Raw genomic sequence first — 23661 nt, forward strand, 5'->3', positions numbered from 1 at the left:
AAGAAGGCATGGCTCTTCATTTTAACAAACTTGAATTCCCTTTACATAAGGATGCTTTGTGCCAAGTTTGGTTGAAATCGGCCCAGTGGTTCTGGAGAAGAATGTAAAAAAATTACAGACAGACATACGGACAGATCGACAGACGCCAGACAAAAAGTGATCAGAAAAGCTTACTTGAGCATTCAGCTCAGGTGAGCTAAATAGGAGTAATCAAATTTTTAACTTAGATCACGCTGTAATAGAACTAAGTTCACAGTTGATTATGATGTACTAGTATAATAAACAGTTATACTTATACTGTCTTGAAATGAATGATGAAATATTTTGCATGACGCGAAGAAGATAATAGCATACCCTAGTAAATACTTTCATTTGCATAATAACGGTTACTGCACGTTAACTGATAATGAGGATTTTCAATTACTACGCTCACGCTCACAGAATCCGCAGGCACGTAGCATCAAGGGATGGGGGGGGGGGGGGGCTGGCCCAACTTTTCAAGATTTTTTGGATGAGTCTGCTCCCCCCCCCCCCCCACCCCCACTTTCAAAATCAATGCTACGTGCCTGAATACGATTCTCCTTTAAAAGATTATCGTACATTTATCACCAATACAATGTACGTACTGGGTTATTACAGTTCATTGTGGACAAAGGTTGATCAATGCCCCCGAAAAAATATCTCTCTCTCTCTCTCTCCTAGCAGTATGCACCAACCACTCAACCATCTAAGCAAATTAAATGAATATCAAATATCAATCACGGAAGTATCGAGGTTTTTTTCCATGCGAAGACAAATTAAAGTGAGTAGAATTTCAATTTCGTCAGGTAAAGTAACATTTCAAATTCTCGATAATTGTGATGCATTTGCTTGAACATTTAAACCTTGACAGATGCCAAACGAGCGGTATTAAAACAGAGGCAAAATATGGAGAGAGAGAGAGAGAGAGAGAGAGAGAGAGAGAGAGAGGTATGGACGGTAGGATTTTAAATACACTCTTTTGCAAACACCAAAAAATGTTAAAATAATAACAATTTAATTCTATGCATATTAGATGCATTAAAAGATTTTTTTTAACTTCATCAAATGTCTATTTATTAATTAGAACCTATCGTAACCTATTACACACTCACAATGCATGGCTGCTATATCAGTTTAAAAAAGGAAATTTATCTATGAATTGATGGATGTTATATCAGATTTAAAGGATTTCTATGAACCATTACCTGGTAATTTTTTTTCTTCATAAACGACTAAACAAAATACATTAAATTGTACACATTTGATTTATCGTGGCATACAAAAATTTCGGAGCATTGAGCTGAAAGTATTTTGATTTTGATTAAATTTTTCGTTGCTTTTGACTACATTAATGAATTTTTTAAAAAATCTGTGAAATATGTCCGTGTGAGCATGGTGAACTTCAGTAAACAGAACAGTCTGAAATAAAATGGGGGAAAAGTTGAAATTTTGGAGAACAAGTGCCGATATTGAGGCATAGTTAGCATGAAACAATTAATGCCTCGTTTACAAAGGAAAGAGTCATCCTGCACTTAGGTGATGCTGTCTTTGAATGTGTAAATATTGCAATTTATGTTTTATAGAGCAATTCGCAGAAAATTTCAATATCCATAGAAGTCACGGTTATTCTATATTTGAACAATTTTCAACATCTAGTTTAAATATTTGATTTTCTTAACATTGCCACTGTAATATTCACACACAAACAGATTGGCATTATTGTCCACACATAAACCATAAGGATCCTCCAGATCACAGTTATCAATGTAACGGAGAAACTGTCCATTCTGATCCAGAATGTGGATACAATGGTTGTCACTGTCTGCTGTCAATACATGACTCTGACTGTCTGTAGTGATACCATAGGGTTTAAATGGTTTGTTCTTGGTAACTGAGGGATGACCGGTGTATCTCCATCTGAGTTTCCCGTCCTGATTGACTACCACTACTGCATCCGCCCCATAGTCAGCTACACAGATGTCATGGTTTCTGTTCTCTGTGATATATTTAGTAAAGCCATTCCATGAGTACAGAGGTTTATCTTCATCATCAAGTTGAATGGTTTGTTTCTCTGTAGATCCCGAGTAACGGACAACTTTGGATTGAGTTTCATCATTGCGGAACATGGTAACCAGGAGATCACCAGTAGAGGAGACACAAAGATTACGAGGCACCCATCCCAGTAATTTGATCAACTCTTCTGTCTGACCATTTTTTACTCTATTCACTGTTTTTGTTATTCCATTTAAGTACAGTAGACCCCCATCATTGTCTACAGCTATATCATTTGTGTATTTCCCTGATTTTGCTCTGATTGTCTGACAGAGTGAACCTTCAATGTTGAAGCATTTGATATCATTGGTCGTTCCACTCGTCCAGATCCTGTCCTCATTCAGACAGGTAACACTGCGTAGATATTCATGCCCAGTCTGTATTGTGGCAACAAGCTCTGGATCATCCAGTAGTTCTCTGACTAAAGTGTTGGGTTGGTTCAGTGTCAAGACATTTTCTTCAGTAGCAGTAGATAATGGGGTGATCTGTCCATACAAACTATACAGCTTCTCACGGTCTATTGGTTTTGGAATGAATGTTGGCAGTGATACCTGAACCTTGGGTGGAACCTTGCTGAATTCTCTGATCTTAGAGCTGTATTCCATGGTAGAAGATATTTCAGTGGAATTCTCAAGTTTTCTTATGGCCAGTAAAGTTTTCTTTATAAGAGTCTGTGTCTGTTTGATTTCATCCAAATGTTTCTGTAGAATGTCTTTGTGTTTGACTTTTATCTCGCTGATTTCAGTTTTCATTTTGTTGACAACGATGTCGATTTCTCTTTGCCATTGCTCTCCTTGTTTTGAAATTTCTGTTATAAGTTTTTCATATCCTCCGTCCAAGCTGGCAAGCTGATTTTCCAAGTCAAGTGCAATTTCTTCGTATGTAGGAAAAATAGAATTTTCTAATTCTACTGCATCTTTGTCAATGGCCTCTTTTTTTTTCTTGTATATCTCTGCAATTTCTACAAATTTATGGCTCATGTGTTGCTCAGATGCCATGCAGGAAGAACAAATCAAAATGTTGTTGCAATTTACACATTGAAATTCACAGAATTTATGTGAATGTGTTCTACATTTCGGATAAATGGGGGTTGATCTGCGCTCCTTGAAAGGGACTATTTTATGTTTGTCATATCCATCTGAGATGTGTTTGCCTATACATGGCGTGCAGAGGTTGACATGACAAATGTCACAGTAGCTGTGTACTATGGCGGTCTCACAAAGGTCACATCGGTGCACATCCTGGGCACTAGTATGAGGATCCATGGTTGTTCTGCAAAAAATAAAAAATTAATATTAAAAAACTTAGGTTTTAAATGACAGTGACTTTGATCAGTGAATAGTTACATAAAGCCTACAGGTACATTTTGAGTCTCCATAAACACATTGAAGAAGAAAATGTTGCATGATTAATATTTTGCAGTTTAGAAGATGATGATGAAATTTTTATAAAACTGTTTTTGAACTACACTTAATCAAAATTCAGATTCAATACAAATTCGATATAAAAAATCAAAGGCCGGAACGGCCACAAAGGCGTCGAGCTGACATTTTCTTTTATATAGAATGATATCAATAATTTTAATTTCTGTACTAATATATATAGTCGTTTATCAAATAATATTAGAACAAGAGGCCCATGGGCCACATCGCTCACCTGAACAGCAGTTCCTTGTAACATTACATTTCGTAGCATATGCTTTTTCTATTTTAAACATTGAACCCCTTTCTTGGGACCCAGTTATGGTCCGAGGTTTATGGTTGGCTTGAACAACATAAACAGTAACATAGGAATGAAAATGTGTAGCACTGCGGTAGGACCGCACGTACACAACCTGAAAAACTGAACGTAGCAGAGTTCCACTTCAAGAGAAATAACTCTCAGACTGTACAGAACATCAAGAAAGATAACTCTTGGTTTCACTACATTAGAGTTTACACAATTTGAGGATCCTTGCATAATAATCTCACAAACTGTAGCATTATAGTTCTCGAGAAAAACTTTTTAAAAACATTTTCAATATATCTTTCTATGTTAAACTTTGAACCCCTCTTGGGGCCACAGTATTAGTCCAGGGCTAAAGTTTTAATTATTTGGAATCTACATTATTTAAGGATGCTTGCATAGTTATCTCACAAGCTGAAGCATTATAGTTCCCTAGAAAAAGATTTTCCAACATTTTCCCTCTATATTTCTATGCTAAACTTTGAACACCTCTTGGGGCCCCAGTATTAGATTGAGGTCACAGCTTTTATAATTTCGAATCTACACTATTTGAGGGTGCTTACGTAGTTATCTGACAAATTGATGCATTGAAGTTCTCGAAAAGAAGATTTTTAAACATTTCCCATATATACCGGTACTTCTACATTTAACTTTAAACCCATCTTGGGTCCCTAGTATTAGTCCAGGGGTCACTATTTTAAAACTGTCGAACTTTCATTATCCAAGGTTGTATCCATGATAGTATTCTCACAAATTGAGGCATTGTAGTTCTCGAGAAGAAGATATTTTAACGTTACCTTTATATTTCTATAATAAACTTTGACCCCATCTTGGGGCCCCAGTATTGGTCCGGGGGTCACGATTTTACCAATTAGGAATCTACATGAGCGAAGGCATAGAAATTCCACAAACTAAAACATTGTAGTTCTTAAGAAGAAAATTTTTAAACTTTTCCTTTATGTTTTTTAAAATGTTTAAATTTTGAACCCCTCTTGGTGCCCATCAATTGTCCAGGAGTTACAATTTTTTGAATCTACATTATTTAAGGATGTACATGTATGCATAGTAATATCCCAAACAGTTGCACTATAGTTCTTGAGAAGAAGATTTTAAAACATTTTCCTATATATGTTAAAATCTAAACCCCTACTGGGGCCCCACTTTTTGTTCAGGGGTCACGATTTTTACAATCTTCACTATATATACAACCGTTTGTGTATGTATTGGCATTTTTGGTGAAGTGGTTTTTGAGAAGAAAATTTTTAAACATTTTTCATATGTAGTTCTATGTTAAACTTTGAACCCCGCCTGGGGCCCCAGTTTTGATTTGAGGGTCACGATTTCTACAATTTAGAATCTTCATTATACATACAAGCTTTTGTGTAAATATTGGCATTTCTGGTGCAGTGGTTCTTGAGAAGAAGATTTTTAAAGACATGCACCCTATACTTACTGTTTAGCAATTATCTCCCTTTTGAAAAGGGCTGTGCCCTTTATTTTTACAATTTATAACCCCCTTTCCATAAGGATGCTTTGTACCAAATTTGGTTAAATTTGGCCCAGTGGTTTTTGAGAAGAAGTTGAAAATGTGAAAAGTTTACAGACGGACGGACAGACAGACAGACGGACGGACGGACGGACGACGGACAACGGGTGATCAGAAAAGCTCACTTGAACCTTCGGTTCAGGTGAGCTAATAAAAAAGGAAATAAATAACGTTTTGTGCTGTTTCAAAAACAATGATCAGTATATTTCGTTATAAAATAGGTAGTGATGAGTTTATAATACAATAATTCATCATGGTTACAAAAATCGAAGAAATTTCAAAGTTAAAAAAAAAATTATTATTTTTTTTCTGCTTTAAAAAGTCTTTGCACATTTCACAGGCTCATAATTTGAATACATTAACAGTGTGTCCCTAATTATAATAATAAAACATACTTTTATTTATTTCAATTCCCGTTTGAACAAGATTACCTATGCTATGGTTGTTTACAAACAAATCCACAACACGTGCTATCTAAAATGCTCGACCAAACCAACTGCATTATCGTGTTTATTAATTGCAACAAAATCTATAGATAAGTTTATCGCTTACAATTATTTTGGAGACCATGCCAGATAACAAATACATTTACATATCAAATTTTATTTCTATCGGGCACAGTCTCCAATCAAAATGTAAGCGATAAACTTAAAATAATATCAATCTCTACCCAGAGTTATCGTTCCTGCTTCGCTCCACTTATAGCGCAGCGTAATACGCCCTCTGGTGAGAGATTGAAATAATATTTTAGTGAATGTTTACATTGCACCTTATTGTATTCATCCGCCATTTCTTTTTTTCTTTTTTTTATTTTTTTATTTTGACATTTTCAATTCACAATTGCATATAAACATGTCATTGGTATAATAGCAAGTGAAATTACAGTTTCAAAAAAAAAATTCTCATTAGCTAGTGTCTTATATATATATATATATATATATATATATATAGCAATATATATGCATATAAATATACAATTAGTGAAAGTTATAGGGGAGAAAGTTCAGAAAGAAGGACTGATAGTATTATGTACAGAAACATTGTATTGGAGCACTTAGATAAGTAAAATTGTCAATCTATTGACATACATGAATTTATCAAAGTCGATTTTTCATTGAAAATTTCATCAGTCAGAGTAGATCACAAATCTGTTTCAAGTGTTTTTCATACTGAGTGAAATTACAATTTTTTAAAGTAAATATTTTTCAATAAGTAATCTATTGGTTATTATGGTAAACAATGCACTCATATCCAGTTTGGGTACCATTTTGTATTTACAGGCAAAAATAAACTGTTTCACAACAAGTGTCAATAAGTTATGAACTTTGTAAATATTATTGTTGTTAAATTTACCGAATAATACACCTATCTTATCAAAAACTATTGGAAAATTAAACTTTGATAAAAACATTTCTTCAACTGCACACCATATCTCAGGGTTTAACATTAGGACAATCATAAAAAAGGTGCTCAATGGTTTCGACTTCTACCTTACAAAATGTACAAAGCTCATTGTCCTTTAGTTTTAATTTCGTTAAAAAGTAGTTTGTTGCAATTATTCTGTGTAATATTTGAAATTGTAACCAGTGATATTTAGATTCCTTTGTAGTTTTAAAAGGAAGCTCGAAAATTTTACCCCAATCCGAGTCACTAAATCTATAACCTTCTTCATGCCATTTATAAACTGCTTTGATTGTTTCTTTCTTTTTACTTATTAAAATATTATACATATCTTTACAACCTTTGTTTGCTTTCTTGAAAATTGCAATTGTATTTGGTATATGTGCTTGTATTTTAATTCTTGCCTCTTTAATATTGTAAGTACCAATTCTATCCAACACAGCCTTTTTAAGTCCAGCATATTCTAAAAAGTTTGTATTTACATGTAAATTATTAAGGGATTCAAGACTTATGAAATTGCCTTCTGGATCAAAAAGATCGATTATAAATATGAAGCCTGCATAAAAATAGCTTTTTAGGAAAGCTGAATTACTACCAATTCTAATATGTGGGTTATACCATATGTGTTCACTGTGAATGTTTTCATTTTTAAGGGCTGAAATGTCTATTATTTTCTGCCAGCTATAAAATACTTCTTTCCAAAAACAGTTATGCATTATATTACCAAGTCTGGACAGAAAGTCTGTTCCTCTTAGCCATAAATTGTTCACTGTTGTATTTAGACTTGTCTCTAACAAATTAACCCATACAGATTTTGAGTGAGTTAGTCTCCTTATCCAGCTTGACTTCAAGGCCAGAGTAAAGTCATTATAATCTACCATTTTAAGACCGCCAGATCTATAGTCTTGTATAATAGTTTGTTTATTTACTTTGTGTATTTTGCTTCCCCAAAGATAAAGGTATAATTCTCTCTCAAAGTTTTCTAAGAAGTCTTTACTTGGATTTGGTAATGTAAGTATCAAATGATTCATTTTTGGAATTATAAGGGATTTTATGACAGTTAATCTTCCTAATATTGTTAATTTACGTAGGTTCCACTGCTTTATTAGTTTTTTTATATTGTCTAGTTTTACATTGTAATTTAAGTTTATCATATCATCTAAGTTTATCGAAAATTTTATCCCTAGCAAGTCAAAGTTTGTATTGTTCCAATCAAGTTTCCATCTCGAGTGATGAAAAGTTTCTTTTGAGAATTTTTTACTTCCTATCCACACCATCTTTGTCTTAGAAAAGTTTATATTTAGTCCTGTTATATCCGCAAAAAAATCTAGTTCTCTAAGAATACCATCTAATGTTTCTGGTGATCCATTTGTAAATAAAGAGGTGTCATCTGCATATTGTGAAATTTTGTATTCAGTATCACCTATTTTTATACCTTTAATGTCTTTATTATTTCTAATTATTGCTCCTAATATTTCTGCGCAGAGCAAGAATAAGTAGGGTGATATTGGGTCACCCTGTCTGCACCCTCTTTGAGGGTAAAAATATTCTGATATTATTCCGTTTTGAATAATACATGTTTTTATGCCATGATAAAAGGTTTGTATCCAATCTTTTATTGAATTTCCAAAATTAAATAGGTCAAGTGTATGAAAAACAAATTCCCATGATATAGAATCGAAGGCTTTTTCAAAGTCAATTAACATAAGTAAACCTGGAATATTGTTTCTTTCAGTATAGTTCATTAGATCATATACTAATCTGATATTTTCACCTATGAATCTACCTTTCAGGAATCCAGTTTGATCTCTGCTAATTAATTTGTCCATGTATAACTTTAACCTATTTGCAATACAGCCTGATGCAATTTTATAAATAACATTTAAAAGGCATATTGGTCTCCAATTTTTTAGATACTGTTTAGATTTACCACTTTTCGGAATGCAGGTTATTATACCCAATTTGTTAGGCTCTGAAAAATGCTGAACTTGTTTAGAAAAATTAATAGCTCGTGTAATAAATGACCCCAGGTCATGCCAGAAGAATTTGAAGAATTCACAAGTAAAACCATCAGGACCTGGGCTTTTTTCATTTTTCATATTTTTGAGAAAGGATAAAACTTCATTTTTTGTTATGGGCCCTTCAAGACTAATTGACTCATTTTCACTTAATTTTGGCAAGTTACAAGCATTCAGTTTGTCATTAATTTCACTTAAATCTACATATTGCTCTCTTTTTTGGTATAAATTCTGATAAAAGCATTTTGTTTCATTTAATATATCAAATTGATCATATAGAATAGATCCATCATTTTTAACAAGTTTTGGTATTTGCTTATTGATATAATTCCTAGATTCTAGTGTAAGGAAATATTTACTAGGTTTTTCTCCTTCATCAATCCACTTTACTTTTGATCGTACACATTGGCCTTGAAACTTTTTTTTTCTTATATTTTCGAGCTCTTTCTTTTTAATACTATACTCATTTATATTCTGATCTGTTAAATTAAGCTCTAAGTTAAGTATGTCCTTTTCCAATTGTGTTTCTTTTTTATTTATTTGTTTTTTCTTAAATGCTGCAAAAGATATTGATTTACCTCTAATTTCTGTGAGCAGGATATCAAGGAAGGTTTGATCATTAATTGTAAATTGGATAAGCTCATTGTCTATATTTGTAACACTTTCTCTCTCATATATGGGGCATGCATACTGAAGCTTCACTTTGTTAATTTCTTCCTTAATTAAAGTAACATATTCCTTATCTGTTAATAAAGAATTATTAAATTTCCAAAAACCTTTGCCTTTTTTAAAATCACTAGTTTTACAAGATAATATGACAGGTGAATGGTCAGACCGGTAACTGTTCTCCGACTTGACTGATAATATCTTGGGTAGCAATGATTCTGATATTAAAAAAAAATCAAGCCTAGCTTGTTTAATGGGGTTTCTTCTTCTCCAAGTAAACATTCTAGAATCTGGGTAGTTCTCCCTAAAGACATCTTTTAAGTTTAATATATTCATTAGATTATTAACTTCTTGTATAGATTTAGGGTTATTATGATGTAGGTAATTCACTGAATCTAATTCTTTGTTTAAAATCAAATTAAAATCACCACCTAATATAATGTATTGAGAAGAGTAAATATCTTGGAGGGTATTCAGTAGTTGAGAATAAAATTCTGGTTTGTCAGAGTTTGGACCATATATATTTATAAGCAGAAAGTGTAAATTCTCTACAATAACATCTAAAATCAAGTAGTTTCCGTTATCATCTCTGTATTGTTCATGAATTGTTATCTCACAATTGTTGTTAAAAAGAATAGCAACCCCTCTTGAATTAGATTTGTACGAGCTAAAAAAGGCTTTGTATCCCCATTGTGTTTGTATTAGGTTTTCATCTTCTTGAATAAAGTGAGTATCTTGAATAAAGTAAATATTATAATTCTTAGTTTTTAATATCTTAAAAACATCTCTTCTTTTATTTGGGTCCCCAAGGCCTTGACAATTGACAGTAAGTACTTTTAATTGAAAGGAACTATCCATTATCAAATTCATACACGGTGGACATTGTGCTCCAACATAATTGTGCAGACATTGTTTTGATAGAGAAGGAAGGTGCATAAACGTATATACAAAAAGTCGGATAAACAAAAGTATGTAAAACGCATGATGTCATATGTAATGAAATCATACTAGTAGGGTAGGGGGAGGGTGGGGGGGGGGCACCAAAAAATGTTTTCAAAAATACTAAATATCATTGTATTCTTTAATGAAAAATATATGGATGCGGTTCTGAGAAATTCAAGAGGTAAAGCCCTATCTCTTATGTTTCATACATATAGTTATAGTCTCTATAAAAAATACGTTAACGTTAGAATATATTGTAATACAGTCATAGTCTTGATTCTGCATAAATGGAGCTTTGTTTCATAATAAAAACTTTACCTTCAAAATTTCCCTGTGTAAATGGTAACATGAAATAATCCATTGACACATATAACATACATTTTTGTTTACAGCTGAGCCATGAGTTACAACACCGGAAATAAGAAACGAAACATAATTATGACACATTAATGTAGAACTAGATATTCCGGAATTATATTAAAACAAAGTGGAACTAAATATTCCGGAATTATATGACAAAAAAAGTTCCGTAAGACATAAAAATAAATAAAACAATAAACAGTACACAACAGAAAAGAAGAAAAGGTAATATTGGCTCAGATTATTTTTGTGACTTAATTGAATGGTTGTGTCTATCAGAAATAACAAACTAAACTAATTACTTTTATATTAAAAAATCCAGAAATAAGGGAGAAATTATTGCTGGTGTTTTTTGTTTATGTTTCAAATATTAATTAGACATCAAAATGTCATGTTTGAGTTTTGTGTCTAACATGCAGTATGTTTGTTAAATACAGTATATTTTACAGTGGATATGGTCACTTAAGGATAAACCTGAACACACTACGGGGTCTCACTTTTTGATCAACCGGAGCCGGGGAGTTTCTTTAATGCACTAATCCCAGCTTCCTTAATGTGTCTAAATCTCCTCGGTCCTATCTTTGAACCGTACCAACGAGAAACAACCACAAGAGCGTTCTGTATACCGTTTTCATCAAAAGTACTGAGTAGCGCGCGACCCGCCCCATATTCACCGTCATCGTCCGAGCCTTCATGTATAGTTCCGTCTTTACTTGCAAAACGGTATGCAAGTACGTTGTGACTGGCACTGACCACATTCGGCAATCTCAGAATTTCAATAACCGACTCTCTGACCTTTCGATAGGAATCCACCGTTATGGCGTGGGACGAGAACCGGTTTCCATTGTCCTCAACCTGATTACCTGAATTTCTTGATTAAGCAAATGCAATGAGTTGTCAATAACCAGGGAGGCAAAGTTGGGTTTTTTGTACACAATTTAGTTGAATAAAAGGAATACAAATCTTGTAATACGTTTAATACTTCAAGGAACTTATTTTTTATGCGCATTAAAAAGGCGGTGCAGTGCATGAATTTTTGGACGATTGCCAATCCAGACGATCGCTAGAAGGCTGCCGAGCATTAGCTCGACGCCTTAAAAACATTTGTAATGAATCGATGTTTAATGTGATAAACAAGAGACCAAAAGGCCTTTACGATCACCTGAGTATCATAGCCCATACACAAACCTTTTGATATATATATATATATATATATATATATATATATATATATATATATATATAAATTAAATAAGAAAACACGAAAAACGTTCAATATAGCTTAAGCGCTTTCATTTTAAAATCTTCAGAAGCTATATAATGGTAACATAGTATATATATATATATATACACACACACATTTAATCATCATGGTAAGCTTCATTCTAGAGTAAAGTATATAAAATCTAGAATATGGTAATGACCACCACCTTCCTACCTGAAATCTTACAACAAAGACATTGATAGGAAATAATTGTTCCATATTTGTTAACTTTCAAAATAGCTTTTATGTTTATTGCGTGGACCCTGAGGTCCACGCAGAAAATAAAGTGAGGTAAAAGCGGATGCAATTGGGGAAAATTCAGCTTGAGCATGAGCTAGGCTGGTTCCTGTGCTGAATTATGGGTAGGCCAGGGAACCAGGATAACACATGTTTATCTGAATCGGGATTGAGATTCCATGCCATGAACACATGTTAAAGTTCAAAGGCATTGTCAGAGATTATAAAGGCGTCTGTAAACAGAACAGAAACAAAGTATTCAAGTCTTAAAGAAATGATCAACATAAGATATCAACTGTCAGCATCATATGTTATGCCGAAACTAAAACAAGCTTCAAATACGGTGGTTTCATTAATATTCAATTTTCGTGGATAAAGTGAAAATCACAGTTTCAAGAAAACGTAAATTCGTGGCCGTGTTACTTTCAATACAAAATGTTAATAGAAATTGCAGTTCAATGAACACTTAATTTCGTGGATTAACTTAATAACAAAATCCACGAAAATTGGTATTCAACGAATATTGATAAAACCACAGTATATAGCATAAATTGTGATGTTTTGTTTTTCCAAACTAGCTTATCTTTACTTTCAGGCGAGGCTAATGTACTTCCGAATAAAATTTTTACTCATCTAAAGCAAAATGTGATTGAATAAATATTTGACTGTATAGTGATATTTTGTTATATCAATGAATTCTCACGCTTTACCTGCCTGTTCAATTATCAACCATTCATTCAATGACATTATCTGGCATTTATCAAAAAATTATTGTAGACATACCATACTTCAGTTTTTTTGGCTAGATAATTTGAATTACTTTACTATTAACAAGTTTAATTTCAAAAAACTGTTTTGGTTGTTTTGTTTAAAAAAAAAAAAAAAAAGTTGAACTCTTTAATGGGGCATGGTCACGAATTTGGTGAAAAATTATTTTTCCAATTTTAATATTAACAATGCTTAAGAGAGGCATTTTTGATAGGCAACCGAAATTTGTTGAGTTATAAGCGAGTTACAGAGCGTGAAATTCTTCCCAATGAAAACAAAGCGTTTGTTTACATTTTGAACGTTGAAGTAAAAATTTCCGTTTAAGACCTCAAACGAATGTTTTAAACGTTAAGAACTGTTTATCCATGCTTAAGATAAATAAAAAGATAAACAAATAAGCTTAAAAAAGATTTTTTACTGAATATTTATATTGAACCTATGTAAAAAAAAAACAGGGCACGAGCCTTGTTTACATGACAAAGAATTGTGGGCCCTGTATCTTGCTTATAACTCAACGAATGACTCTCAAATTTGATCTGACATTAGAAATGCATTTCTAATGCATTGTAAATAATAAAAACATAAAAATGGAATTTGACCAAAATTGTGACCATGCCCCTTTAATTATTTTAACTAGAGCTGAATAAAATAATTTTTTTTTTTACATAGATATGATAAACAGCCAACCCACACCCATTATATGGATTAATTTAACACTATTTGACTATTTTGGCCCTACACTTGACTTGAGTCAAACCCCTTCCCAGGGGGACATGAAATTTAAAATTTTGGTAGAGAGCTTCCTGTTCTACATAATTATGAATTCAATTTTTCATACAGATGTGTGGGAGTACAGAAGAAGATTTTTTAAAGTAAAGTAGATTTCCTAAAATAGAAAACATGTTAATTCAATTTTGACTAGTGAAAATTTACCATGTACATGTAGTTTTCAAGATAAAGTTAAAATTGTTAATGAATGACAAACAGCAAAACCCTAAATATAAATACATATTCAATATATGGTCAGAGGATGAAGTCCACAACTATGCTCGAACTCGGGACCCGTCAGTTTAAAAACAAGCGCTCTACCGACTGAGCTAAGGGTTAACCCATAAGCTATAGTGCTAGTGCGAGCGTGGCACTACTGAGCCTTTACACTCTTCCCCATTTTTTTTTTTAGATTTCTATCCCTTAGAAATCTCACACGAGACTCTCTAATCCGCTCCACCTGGGTTATTTTGTTGGGCACCAATAAAATAGAAGAGGAGGTAGTCCACAAGTAAGCTCGAACTAATGAGCGTTTTTCAATGTATATATAACGACCACATTTTTTACCTAATAAATGGTCTGGTCCATCATTATTTCTCCCATCCCGTTACATTTGGTACCGTGGCCAACCCCTGAAACTGACAGGTGAACTCCTGCCAGGGGAAGAGCCTGGGTGATCTTCGAGGGCAGAGATCATTTAAGGGGGGAGGAATGTGACGGTCAGACCGGTTCGAATACCGGCGCCAGATAGCTCAGTTGGTAGAGCACCTGACTAGAGATTCAGGGGCCCCAGTTAATTCGAATCCCGGTCTGGTCCGACATTATTTCTCCAATTCCGTTTCAATTATTATCTAACAATAGTCATGTACTACATATTTAACCAGTTAAAAATTAAATGATTTCAAATTCTTCAATTTCCCTTCATTATACATTGAATACCTTAAACTGAAGGATCCCGAGCCTAGTTATAGACTTCCACCTCAACTATTACATAAGTTAATTCTCAATAAACATTTTTTTTTTGGCAGTTAAAACCCCCTATCCTCAATCTCTACTTTTAGAGATGGATATTAAAAATTAAGGAACACAATAACTCCGGACCCGCTCTACTTTTATTTCTTGAACCGTTATAAAAACAACCCAATTATGTTCTGGACGATAAAATACAGACTGACAAACACTGAACATGAAGTGAAAGTAGATATACATGTATAGTTAAACTTCTTGTGTCATTTACTTGAATCATCTTTCAATTTAATGACTTTTGGTTATGTACAAATGTAAAAGAATACATACCGTAACGCGTGTTTTACAAGAATATAGGTATTCTTTAATCTCTGATTTATGTGCCGGCAGCCATGATCATGCCATGTCAAAATAAGGCGGATGCGCGCACTTGATTTTCCATCAAAATGTACACTCAGCACACTGTATAGGCGTACACCGGATGTACACTTTTCTACACCGAGTCAGGTTGTTTGGTGTAGTACCGCAACCTATATTACCATGATTACGGACAGATGTTACGATTGCGAACTTGACAAATTATATCAAGAAATATAAGTTAACGAATTGAAAGGCATTTTGAGGTTGTCTTTTGTAAATGTGTTTGTTTTATTGCATTTATAGCAAAAAAAGGCTCGGATTGTCGCAGAACATCAGATCCTATTAAAACTGCATCCTTTTCCGCAATATTGTTTTGTTAACTTCCGTACACCATGTACACTTAACCATTGGGATTTAAGTGCACTTGATATATACAATACAAAAAAAATTGTTCACACTGGTGTACACCAAGTTAAGTTAAATCAAGCGCGCCCATTTACATGCCTGAATACTTCCCTTGCATCGTTAATCGCCCTTACGTTTACTTACAAGGTTTTTTTTAAACACGAAGATCTATACTAGCGCAAAAAAGAAACTGTGCATTATTCAATATATGAAAAAACATTTAAAAATTACAGTAAACAAATTTTATTTTTTGTAATACATGTATTCGTAACAACATCTCATAACACATTAATGTCAACGTCGAATAACGTCAATTTCAGCACACTCGGAAGTCACTGTTATTTGAAATTGAATTAACAAAATTAATAACGCGTGTGACCACCATTTGGGTTCACGCATGCTTGACAGCGACGCCTCATTGATGCCACTAAAGTGTTCAGGAATGCTTGAGGGATGCTGTTCCATGCCAGATGTTGGTTAAAGCCTGGCCTAAATCAGCCAATGTCGGTAAACGGCGTAAACGTCTTTCCATTTCATCCCAGACGTGCTCGATCGGCGACAAATCGAGGGAACAGCTGGCCAAGGCAAGACATCGACATTCTGTTGAACAAACAAGTCCCTGACTACACGTGCAACGTGTGGCTTAATTGCGTTGTCTTAATTGCTGCAGAGTTATGTACGTGATTTTGATGTCTCTGTATGAAGGGTATCACATGACGCTGAATAACATCTCGATAGCGTACGCCGGTGATATTTCCATTGACAATCTGTAGATTGGTCCTTCCACGTGCTGATATTCCACCCTACACCATAACGCTACCTCCACCAAGGTGTCGACGTTGCACGACACAAGCGTCCTGGTAACGCTCCCCAACGCGACGATATACACCCTACAACGGCCGTCACTGCTATCCAAATGAAATCTGGATTCATCAGTGAACAGAATATTGGCCCAGTCCTGTATTCTGAATCGCAGATGTCGTGTGCACCACGCTAGTCTGGCGATACGATGACGTTGAAGCAGTACTGGGCGCACCGCTGGACGTCTTGGTCTGATGTTTTGCTCGCGCAAACGATTACGCATGCACAGTTCTTGGACTAATTGGTCGAAGCCTGGAATGCTACGGGCAGTCAAACTTGCTGTCTGGAAACGATTTCTCACATGCACAAGTCTAATGTGGTTGTCCTGTTGACGTGACGTCACACGAGGTCGCCCAGAGCGCGGTCGATCCTGAGTGTTGCCAGATTGTTGAAAACGTCTCCATAATGACTGGATGGTGTTACAATGAACTCCAACGTGTCTTGCTACAGTATTTTGTGCCATTCCAGCTTGCAGCATCCTAACAGCACGATTACCTTGGTCTTCGTTGAGTCGGGGCATGATATAGGGGTAAATTTTGTTGAAACTAAAGTGATTTCCTTAACAAAAAAAGTTTTAAAAATTCTTTACAGTTCTTATTCCAAACAGTATTGGCCCGCAAAACTCGTGCGTACAAATTCTTCAATAAACAACAGGTGCTCACTAACCATGAAAAAGTCCGTGCACCCGGACGGTTACCATCCGATATTGTCAAAAACATTAACATTATCGATTGTTTAAATTTTATAAATACAAACAATAGATATAGACTATACTATATATTCTATAATGCACAGTTTCTTTTTTCCGCTAGTATAGTATGTTTCCATTGATTACATGTGTATGAAAGTATTCTTGTCAAATTCAATACATGCACAATTTGAGGACCCCTTTCTTCAGCTCTGTTTATAAATTAAGCCATATCTGGTTGGGCTCTGTTATCGAAACATTAAATGATAAACATATATGCATGTACCTTTTGAGCAAAAGATTCTGCACTAGCTGAAATATTTTATTATCTGGAAATTACGCGTTATAGTTGCAATTTTTTTCGTAAAAAATGTTTGATCTTTCAAACGGGTTACAAGCAAGCAAAAATTGTCAATACAGTACTTATTTCGATTGGGAATTTTTAAATGCCTACTATGCATTTACTGACTAAAAAGCACTTCTATTTTTCAATGTGTCGGTGTAAACAATAATACCTTTACGTTACAGACCCATGCATGCAGTCAGACATTTACGGATATTGTTAAAAGACGTAAAATTAGTGGTATTAATTTAAACCAATCGCAATTCGCTCATTCGACATTCAAAATTCGAGATTTGAAATACGAGATTCAAGATTCGAAATTCAATATCTAAATTAACCAATTAAATCATGGATCTGAAACCTGTATCCTAGCAACATCACACTCTTCTAAATAAAGATCATTCGTACATGCTCTTACCTACAAATAAATGTCTTTTAAACATGCAGCTCGTGTATATATACGAGAAGTTGTTTTTTTAATGGTTAAATTAACTTTGATGAATCAACCCCACACAGTATACACAATATTTTGTTTGCCCTGTATGTATCCCCCCTAATACATTTTAACCCGTAGTATCATTCGCCCCAATTGTGTTAAAAAATCTGTTCGCGAAGAAAGATTTGTTTCATCTATAGTAAGTAATTAAAATTGAGTGTAGTTTTAGCAATGAAAAGAAAACCATAGAAGATGTACAACCTCAACGATAACAGTCCAAATACGAATAGTTAATTGTAGTGTACAACAATTTTTAGGTCAAAAGAGAGAGAGAGAGAGAGAGAGAGAGAGAGAGAGAGAGAGAGAGAGAGAGAGAGAGAGAGAGAGAGAGAGAGAGAGAGAGAGAGTTGTGTAAGGGACAGCTTTACAATGTACAACCCCCTGAATCAATGTCATACGAAAATCTGGCAAGCGGAAATAGAATGCAGAGTATTACGCTTTCAAATAAATTACGATGTATTTCTTTGAATTTGACGTCTTTGGAAACACCAGAGACATGCATGCATTATGAGTGGATCATCATTTCTGAAGTAAAGAGAACAATCAGAACTATCTAAAATATTGCAGAGGGGTGCTAGATAGAATGTTCTATAGTCCTACGGACCCAGAGACGTATATACGTCCCTGGAATAACACACCTGGAAAAAGTCAATTAAAAATTTACTGGACATTATTTGATAATGAAAGATATAATGATAAATAAACTGTACATGTGTCAAATAAGCGAAAAATTTCCAGTTTGGGGATAAAAAATGAATATCTAAAAAAATCAATTCAGTAAGTAACAACAAATGTCCATTAAAATCCTTTAAATAAAACGAAATGTCGTTTCTATCAGCGTTCAGTCATTTTGTGATGTGTTATGCCACCTTAACGGTTTAACCTGAGCGTAGCCTGGTCACGGTAAGATTTTTTTTCTACTGGGTGCTGATACTGAGGGACGGGAGTTGGTTTTACAGATAGGAATTTAATTATTTAATTATTACGGGCGAGTTAAGAGATGTAATGGCAATTTCAACAAGAGGCCCATGGGCCACAACGCTCACCTGAACAACACAACATAATAGTTACATTAGTTAGCTTTATGAAGTTTTATCCAAAATATTGGGACAATGAATGAGTAAAACAGATCCTGTATTAAAAGATTTTCAAAATTTTCTACAGCTGTTCTTATGTTGAGTTCCTTTTGTAACTAGATGATTTCATAGTTATATCACATATTGAGAAAAGATTTTATCACTTCAAGCTTTGAACCCCTGGTGCCCCCCCCCCCCCCTCATACTGTGGCCCAACCCTACCCCCAGGTATCATGGTTTGAACAAACTTGAATCATCACTAATTGAGGATGCTTCCATACAAATTACAGTAATTGTTTATTGAGAAGAATTTTTAAGGACACCAACAAATGTTTAAAAATTCTTAATTATCTCCCTGTGAAAATGCATGACCCCTCATTTTAGCAAACTTGAATCTTCTTTACCTAAGGATTCTTTATGTCAAGTTAAGTTAATATCGGCCCAGATGTCTGGAGAAGAAGTAAAAAATGTAAAGCGTTTACAGACAAACAAACAGACTGATGGATGGACAGATGGATGCTTGACAAAAAGTGATAAGAAAAGCTCACTAGAGCTTTCAGCACAGGTAAGCTAAAAAGGACAGATTCTATAAAAGAAAGGTAAAAATTTTATTGCCATCAGGGAATTAATGCATATGCCTATTGCAATCTAAGTTTGGAGCAATTCCCAGGAAAGTCAATATTATTTAATTATAAAAAAAAATCGAATTCACTTTTATTCATTGACAAAATTTTAACAAATGTTGATGTCTATTTTAAATATCTAACTTTCTTCACATAGCCTTCGTTAAACTCACACACAAACAGATTGTCATTATTGTCCACACACAAACCAAAAGGATCCTTCAGACCACAGTTATCAATGTAATGGAGAAACTGTCCATTCTGATCAAGAATGTGGATACAATGGTTGTCTTTATCTGCTGTCAGGATATGACTCTGGCTGTCTGTTGTGATTCCACGGGGTCTAAATGGTTTGATCTTGGTAGTTGAGGGATGAGCGGTGTATCTCCATCTGAGTTTCCCAACGTGATTAACCACAACTACTGCACCAGCCCAAAAGTCAGTTACACAGATATCATGGTTTCTGTTCTCTGTAATGTATTTAATTGTAATATTCCCCGAGTATAGAGGTTTACCTTTCTCATCGAATTGAATGGTTTGTTTCTCTGTAGATTCTGAGTAACGGACAACTTTGGACTGAGTTTCATCATCACAGTACATCGTAAGCAGGAGATCACCAGTAGAGGTGACACACAGATTATAAGGTCTCCATCCCTGTAATCTGATCAACTCTTCTGTCTGTCCATTCTTTACTTTATTCACTGTCCTATTTTTCCAGTCAGAATACAGTAGATCCCCATCACTATTTACTGCTATATCATTTGGGAATTTCTCTGATTTCGTTGTGATTGTCTGGAGTAGTGAACCTTTGATGTTGAAGCATTGGATTTCATTAGTCCTTCCACTAGTCCATATCCTGTCTTCATTCAGACAGGTAACATTGCGTATTATATTATGCCCAGTCTGTATTGTGGCAACAAGCTTTGGTTCATCCAGTATTTCTCTGACAGTAGTGCCTGCTTGTACTTTTTGTTCTTTGACTGAACTTTTGGGTTGATTAGGTGGGAGAACATTGTCTTCTGTTGCAGTAGATAATGGGGTGATCTGTCCAAACAAACTATCCATCTTCTCCTGGTCTATTGGATTTGGAATGAATGTTGGTAGTACTACCTTAACTTTGGGTGGAAGCTTGCTGAACTCTCTGATCTTAGAGCTGTATTCAATGGTCGGAGATACTTCAGTGGATTTTTCGAGTTCCCCTAAGGCTAATAAAGTTTGCTGTATGAGAGACTGTATCTGTTTGATTTCATCTAAATGTTTCTGTAAAATGTCTCTGTGTTTTACTTTAATCTCACTGATTTCCGTTTTTATTTTGTTGATGACGATGTCGATTTCCCTGTGCCATTGCTCTCCTTGTTTGGACATTGTTGTCGTAAGTTTCTCATATCCTTTATCCAAGTTGGTAAGTTGTTCTTCCAAGTCGGAGGCAATTTCTTTGTATGTAGGAGATATAAGATTTTCTAACTGTACTTTATCTTTTTCGATGACTTCTTTCTTTGCCTTGTATACCTCTGTAACTTCTACAAATGTATGGCTCCTGTGTTGCACAGATGTCACGCAGGAAGAACAAATCAAAATGTTGTTGCAATTCTCACACTGAAATTCACAGGTTTTGTGCAGGTGTATTTTACATTTTGGATAAATGAGGGTTGATCTTCGTTTTTTAAAAGGGACAATTTTATGTTGATCATATCCATCCGAAATGTGATCTACTACACAGGGCTTGCATAGGTTGACATGACAATAGCCACAGTAGCTGTGCACTGTGGCGGTCTCACAAAGGTCACATCGGGGCACATCCTGGGCACTATGACGGGGGTCCATGATTGTTCTGCAAAAATGAAATATTTAAAGACTCTGACCAATTTGTTGTCGATGATGAGGATCAATAAAAATATTTTAAAGAAAAAATATGACACTTACACTACATGTAAATGTTTGATCACAATCAAGTGGCATATTGAAAAAGATTCGAATTAATAACAAAAATTAAATAAGCATATTTTAGCTTTTACTTTTTTATATGTTTATATATATATTTTTAAAATGATTAAAATTATAAAACACTTAAGGTACCTCACTTCACCTAGACTTGTACATTTTAAGACACTACGTCACAAGATGGCGGTTTAAATGTTTTGTTAAAATGTTTATATCATTCGATTGGGTTGTATAGCGTCGTAGCTCAGTGGTTAAAGTATTGGGGTTCTGAACCGCAGATCATGAGTTCAAATCCGCCTGGAGCTTTTGCTCATGTTTACTGGATTAAAATTTTGAAAATATAATTTTTCATCCAAAATTACAAATTTTTTGCCTATTTGACTTAAATATCCATTATGATATTGATAATAACGAACTAATTTTCTGCTGATTTGAGAAAATATTTCAAGGTGTAGTGAGCCACCTTAAACTGCCCCCTGTAGGGCTCAGTTGTTGATAGTGCAGCTCTTCATTATTTGTTTCTGGGAACAAAAATGATTAAAATTGGTAATCAAAATTTTTTAATGTACATGGTATATACTTTTTAACATAATTGAGACAGGGGATTTTAGTGAATGTTTTCTAGCAATACATAGAATTAAAAGATTACTAATTTTTGTCTTCGTAAACAAATAATAAAGACAGGTCCAGCACAATCTCCTGATTTAGTTATATAGTTTGAAAAACCTATATAGCTTAATAAAGCTATTCTTAATTGCTTGATTTAGCTATTTTGTCATACATCATCCATGCCTCAGTGCACACAAGGTGGTGGACAGTTACCCAAACAATGGTAATATATTTTTTGCTTAAAATTGTTCAAAAGCAGCAGTATTGAAACTAATTTTAATTTAGGATTTTAATTTAGGGATGCTTTTTAAATGGTTCATGGTATAAACATCTGAGCGGTAATTGACTTGCGATTCTTAAAAATATTTCTGATAAATAACATTTTTCTGAAAAACCGCATATGAATAGCTTTATCAAGCTAATCTAAATACTTTTATTAATCAAGTTATATAGCTAAATCAGGAGATTGTGCTGGACCTGGACATGCTGAAAGAGCTGCACATACTGATAACCCTAAGCGCTAAGCGCGTAGCGAGCACCTGTGCATAAGCCCTAATAAACATTTATATACATGTATAGTTTACCTTATATTATCTATTTAATTTAAATTTACATTATTTAAGGCATAAGTTTTCTTTGCAAAATTCATTTTCAAAAAAAAAAAATCTTACCTTGTTTATATTTAATATCTTTAAGTTTAACCGTCTTGGGAAAACGTGTGTCTAAAACATGGCCGAACATTCTCTAATGCAAAAGTAATTAGAGTTACTCCCCGTACCTTTTTATCATTTAACCTCTTGATTGTTGCATGCGCGGATCCAGAAAAAAAAATTCAAAGGAGGTAGGGGGTCCGACAGTTATTTGAGTTTGCCTCAGTTTGCCTCAGTTTGTCTGATGCATATTTTCGGTAATTTTGTATCGTGAATGCAAAACAACTTTTTAATGCTTTTTATAATTGATGTTTCGGTAGCAAGCAAAAATTTTGCTTAAGTGTTTTCAAACAATTAGATGTTAAAGCCGTTCGCTTGCTCGCTACCACGTCCTTATTCCATTTTAAGAGGAAAACATTTTTTTTACTGCAAACGTTTCAATTTAAAAAAAATACTAGAAAATAGCTAATGTGTGATTTTTTTTTTTTTTAAAGTTATTTATGTTAAAAATTGCTGAAAGTCAAGACGAGGTGAATAGTGGAAATCTGAACATTACACGATCTAAATAAAAAAAATAGTTTAGTAAGAAATGAAATTTGGTTATGTAGACACAATTTACATGCCATTTATGTGTACATTTTTCACCAGCAAAGCAATCATTGCATGCTGTGTCATGTTGTAAATTCTATATTCACACCCATCCAATAAATTTAAAATTTACACCATGACAGCTGCATTCGGCATTACATTGTATTGCAGTGGTGTGTATATAAATTTATGCATTAATACATTCACCTAATAATGTGAGTGGCCGATCTTAACATTGAAGGGAGGCTAAAACACATCAATTATCCGCGCTATTTGTGTCACACGAC

General features: G+C 34.2%; 2 protein-coding genes across 2 annotated transcripts; both read right to left on the reverse strand.

The window, feature by feature from the left end:
- Positions 1-1015: 1015 nt before the first annotated feature.
- Positions 1016-15187, reverse strand: LOC105321134 (tripartite motif-containing protein 2). The gene is made up of 2 exons (XM_020064436.3): positions 15065-15187; positions 1016-3345 (listed from the first exon to the last, which is right to left on the reverse strand). Exon 2 carries the CDS (start codon positions 3336-3338, stop codon positions 1674-1676), a length of 1665 nt encoding a protein of 554 aa, XP_019919995.3. The 5' UTR covers positions 3339-3345; positions 15065-15187; the 3' UTR covers positions 1016-1673.
- A 4370-nt stretch (positions 15188-19557) lies between these two features.
- Positions 19558-22881, reverse strand: LOC117682169 (uncharacterized). The gene is made up of 2 exons (XM_034449220.2): positions 22808-22881; positions 19558-21417 (listed from the first exon to the last, which is right to left on the reverse strand). The coding sequence occupies exon 2, from the start codon at positions 21408-21410 to the stop codon at positions 19713-19715; it is 1698 nt and encodes a 565-aa protein (XP_034305111.2). The 5' UTR covers positions 21411-21417; positions 22808-22881; the 3' UTR covers positions 19558-19712.
- Positions 22882-23661: the final 780 nt, after the last annotated feature.

This window comes from Magallana gigas, chromosome 4 (assembly GCF_963853765.1).
Source record: "Magallana gigas chromosome 4, xbMagGiga1.1, whole genome shotgun sequence".
Taxonomy (NCBI): Eukaryota; Metazoa; Mollusca; class Bivalvia; order Ostreida; family Ostreidae; genus Magallana; species Magallana gigas.

What these genes read in the sequence shown, in the direction of transcription:
- LOC117682169 (XM_034449220.2), bottom strand. Translation starts at nt 21,410, where the DNA reads ATGGACCCCCGTCATAGTGCCCAGGATGTGCCCCGATGTGACCTTTGT.
- LOC105321134 (XM_020064436.3), bottom strand. Translation starts at nt 3,338, where the DNA reads ATGGATCCTCATACTAGTGCCCAGGATGTGCACCGATGTGACCTTTGT.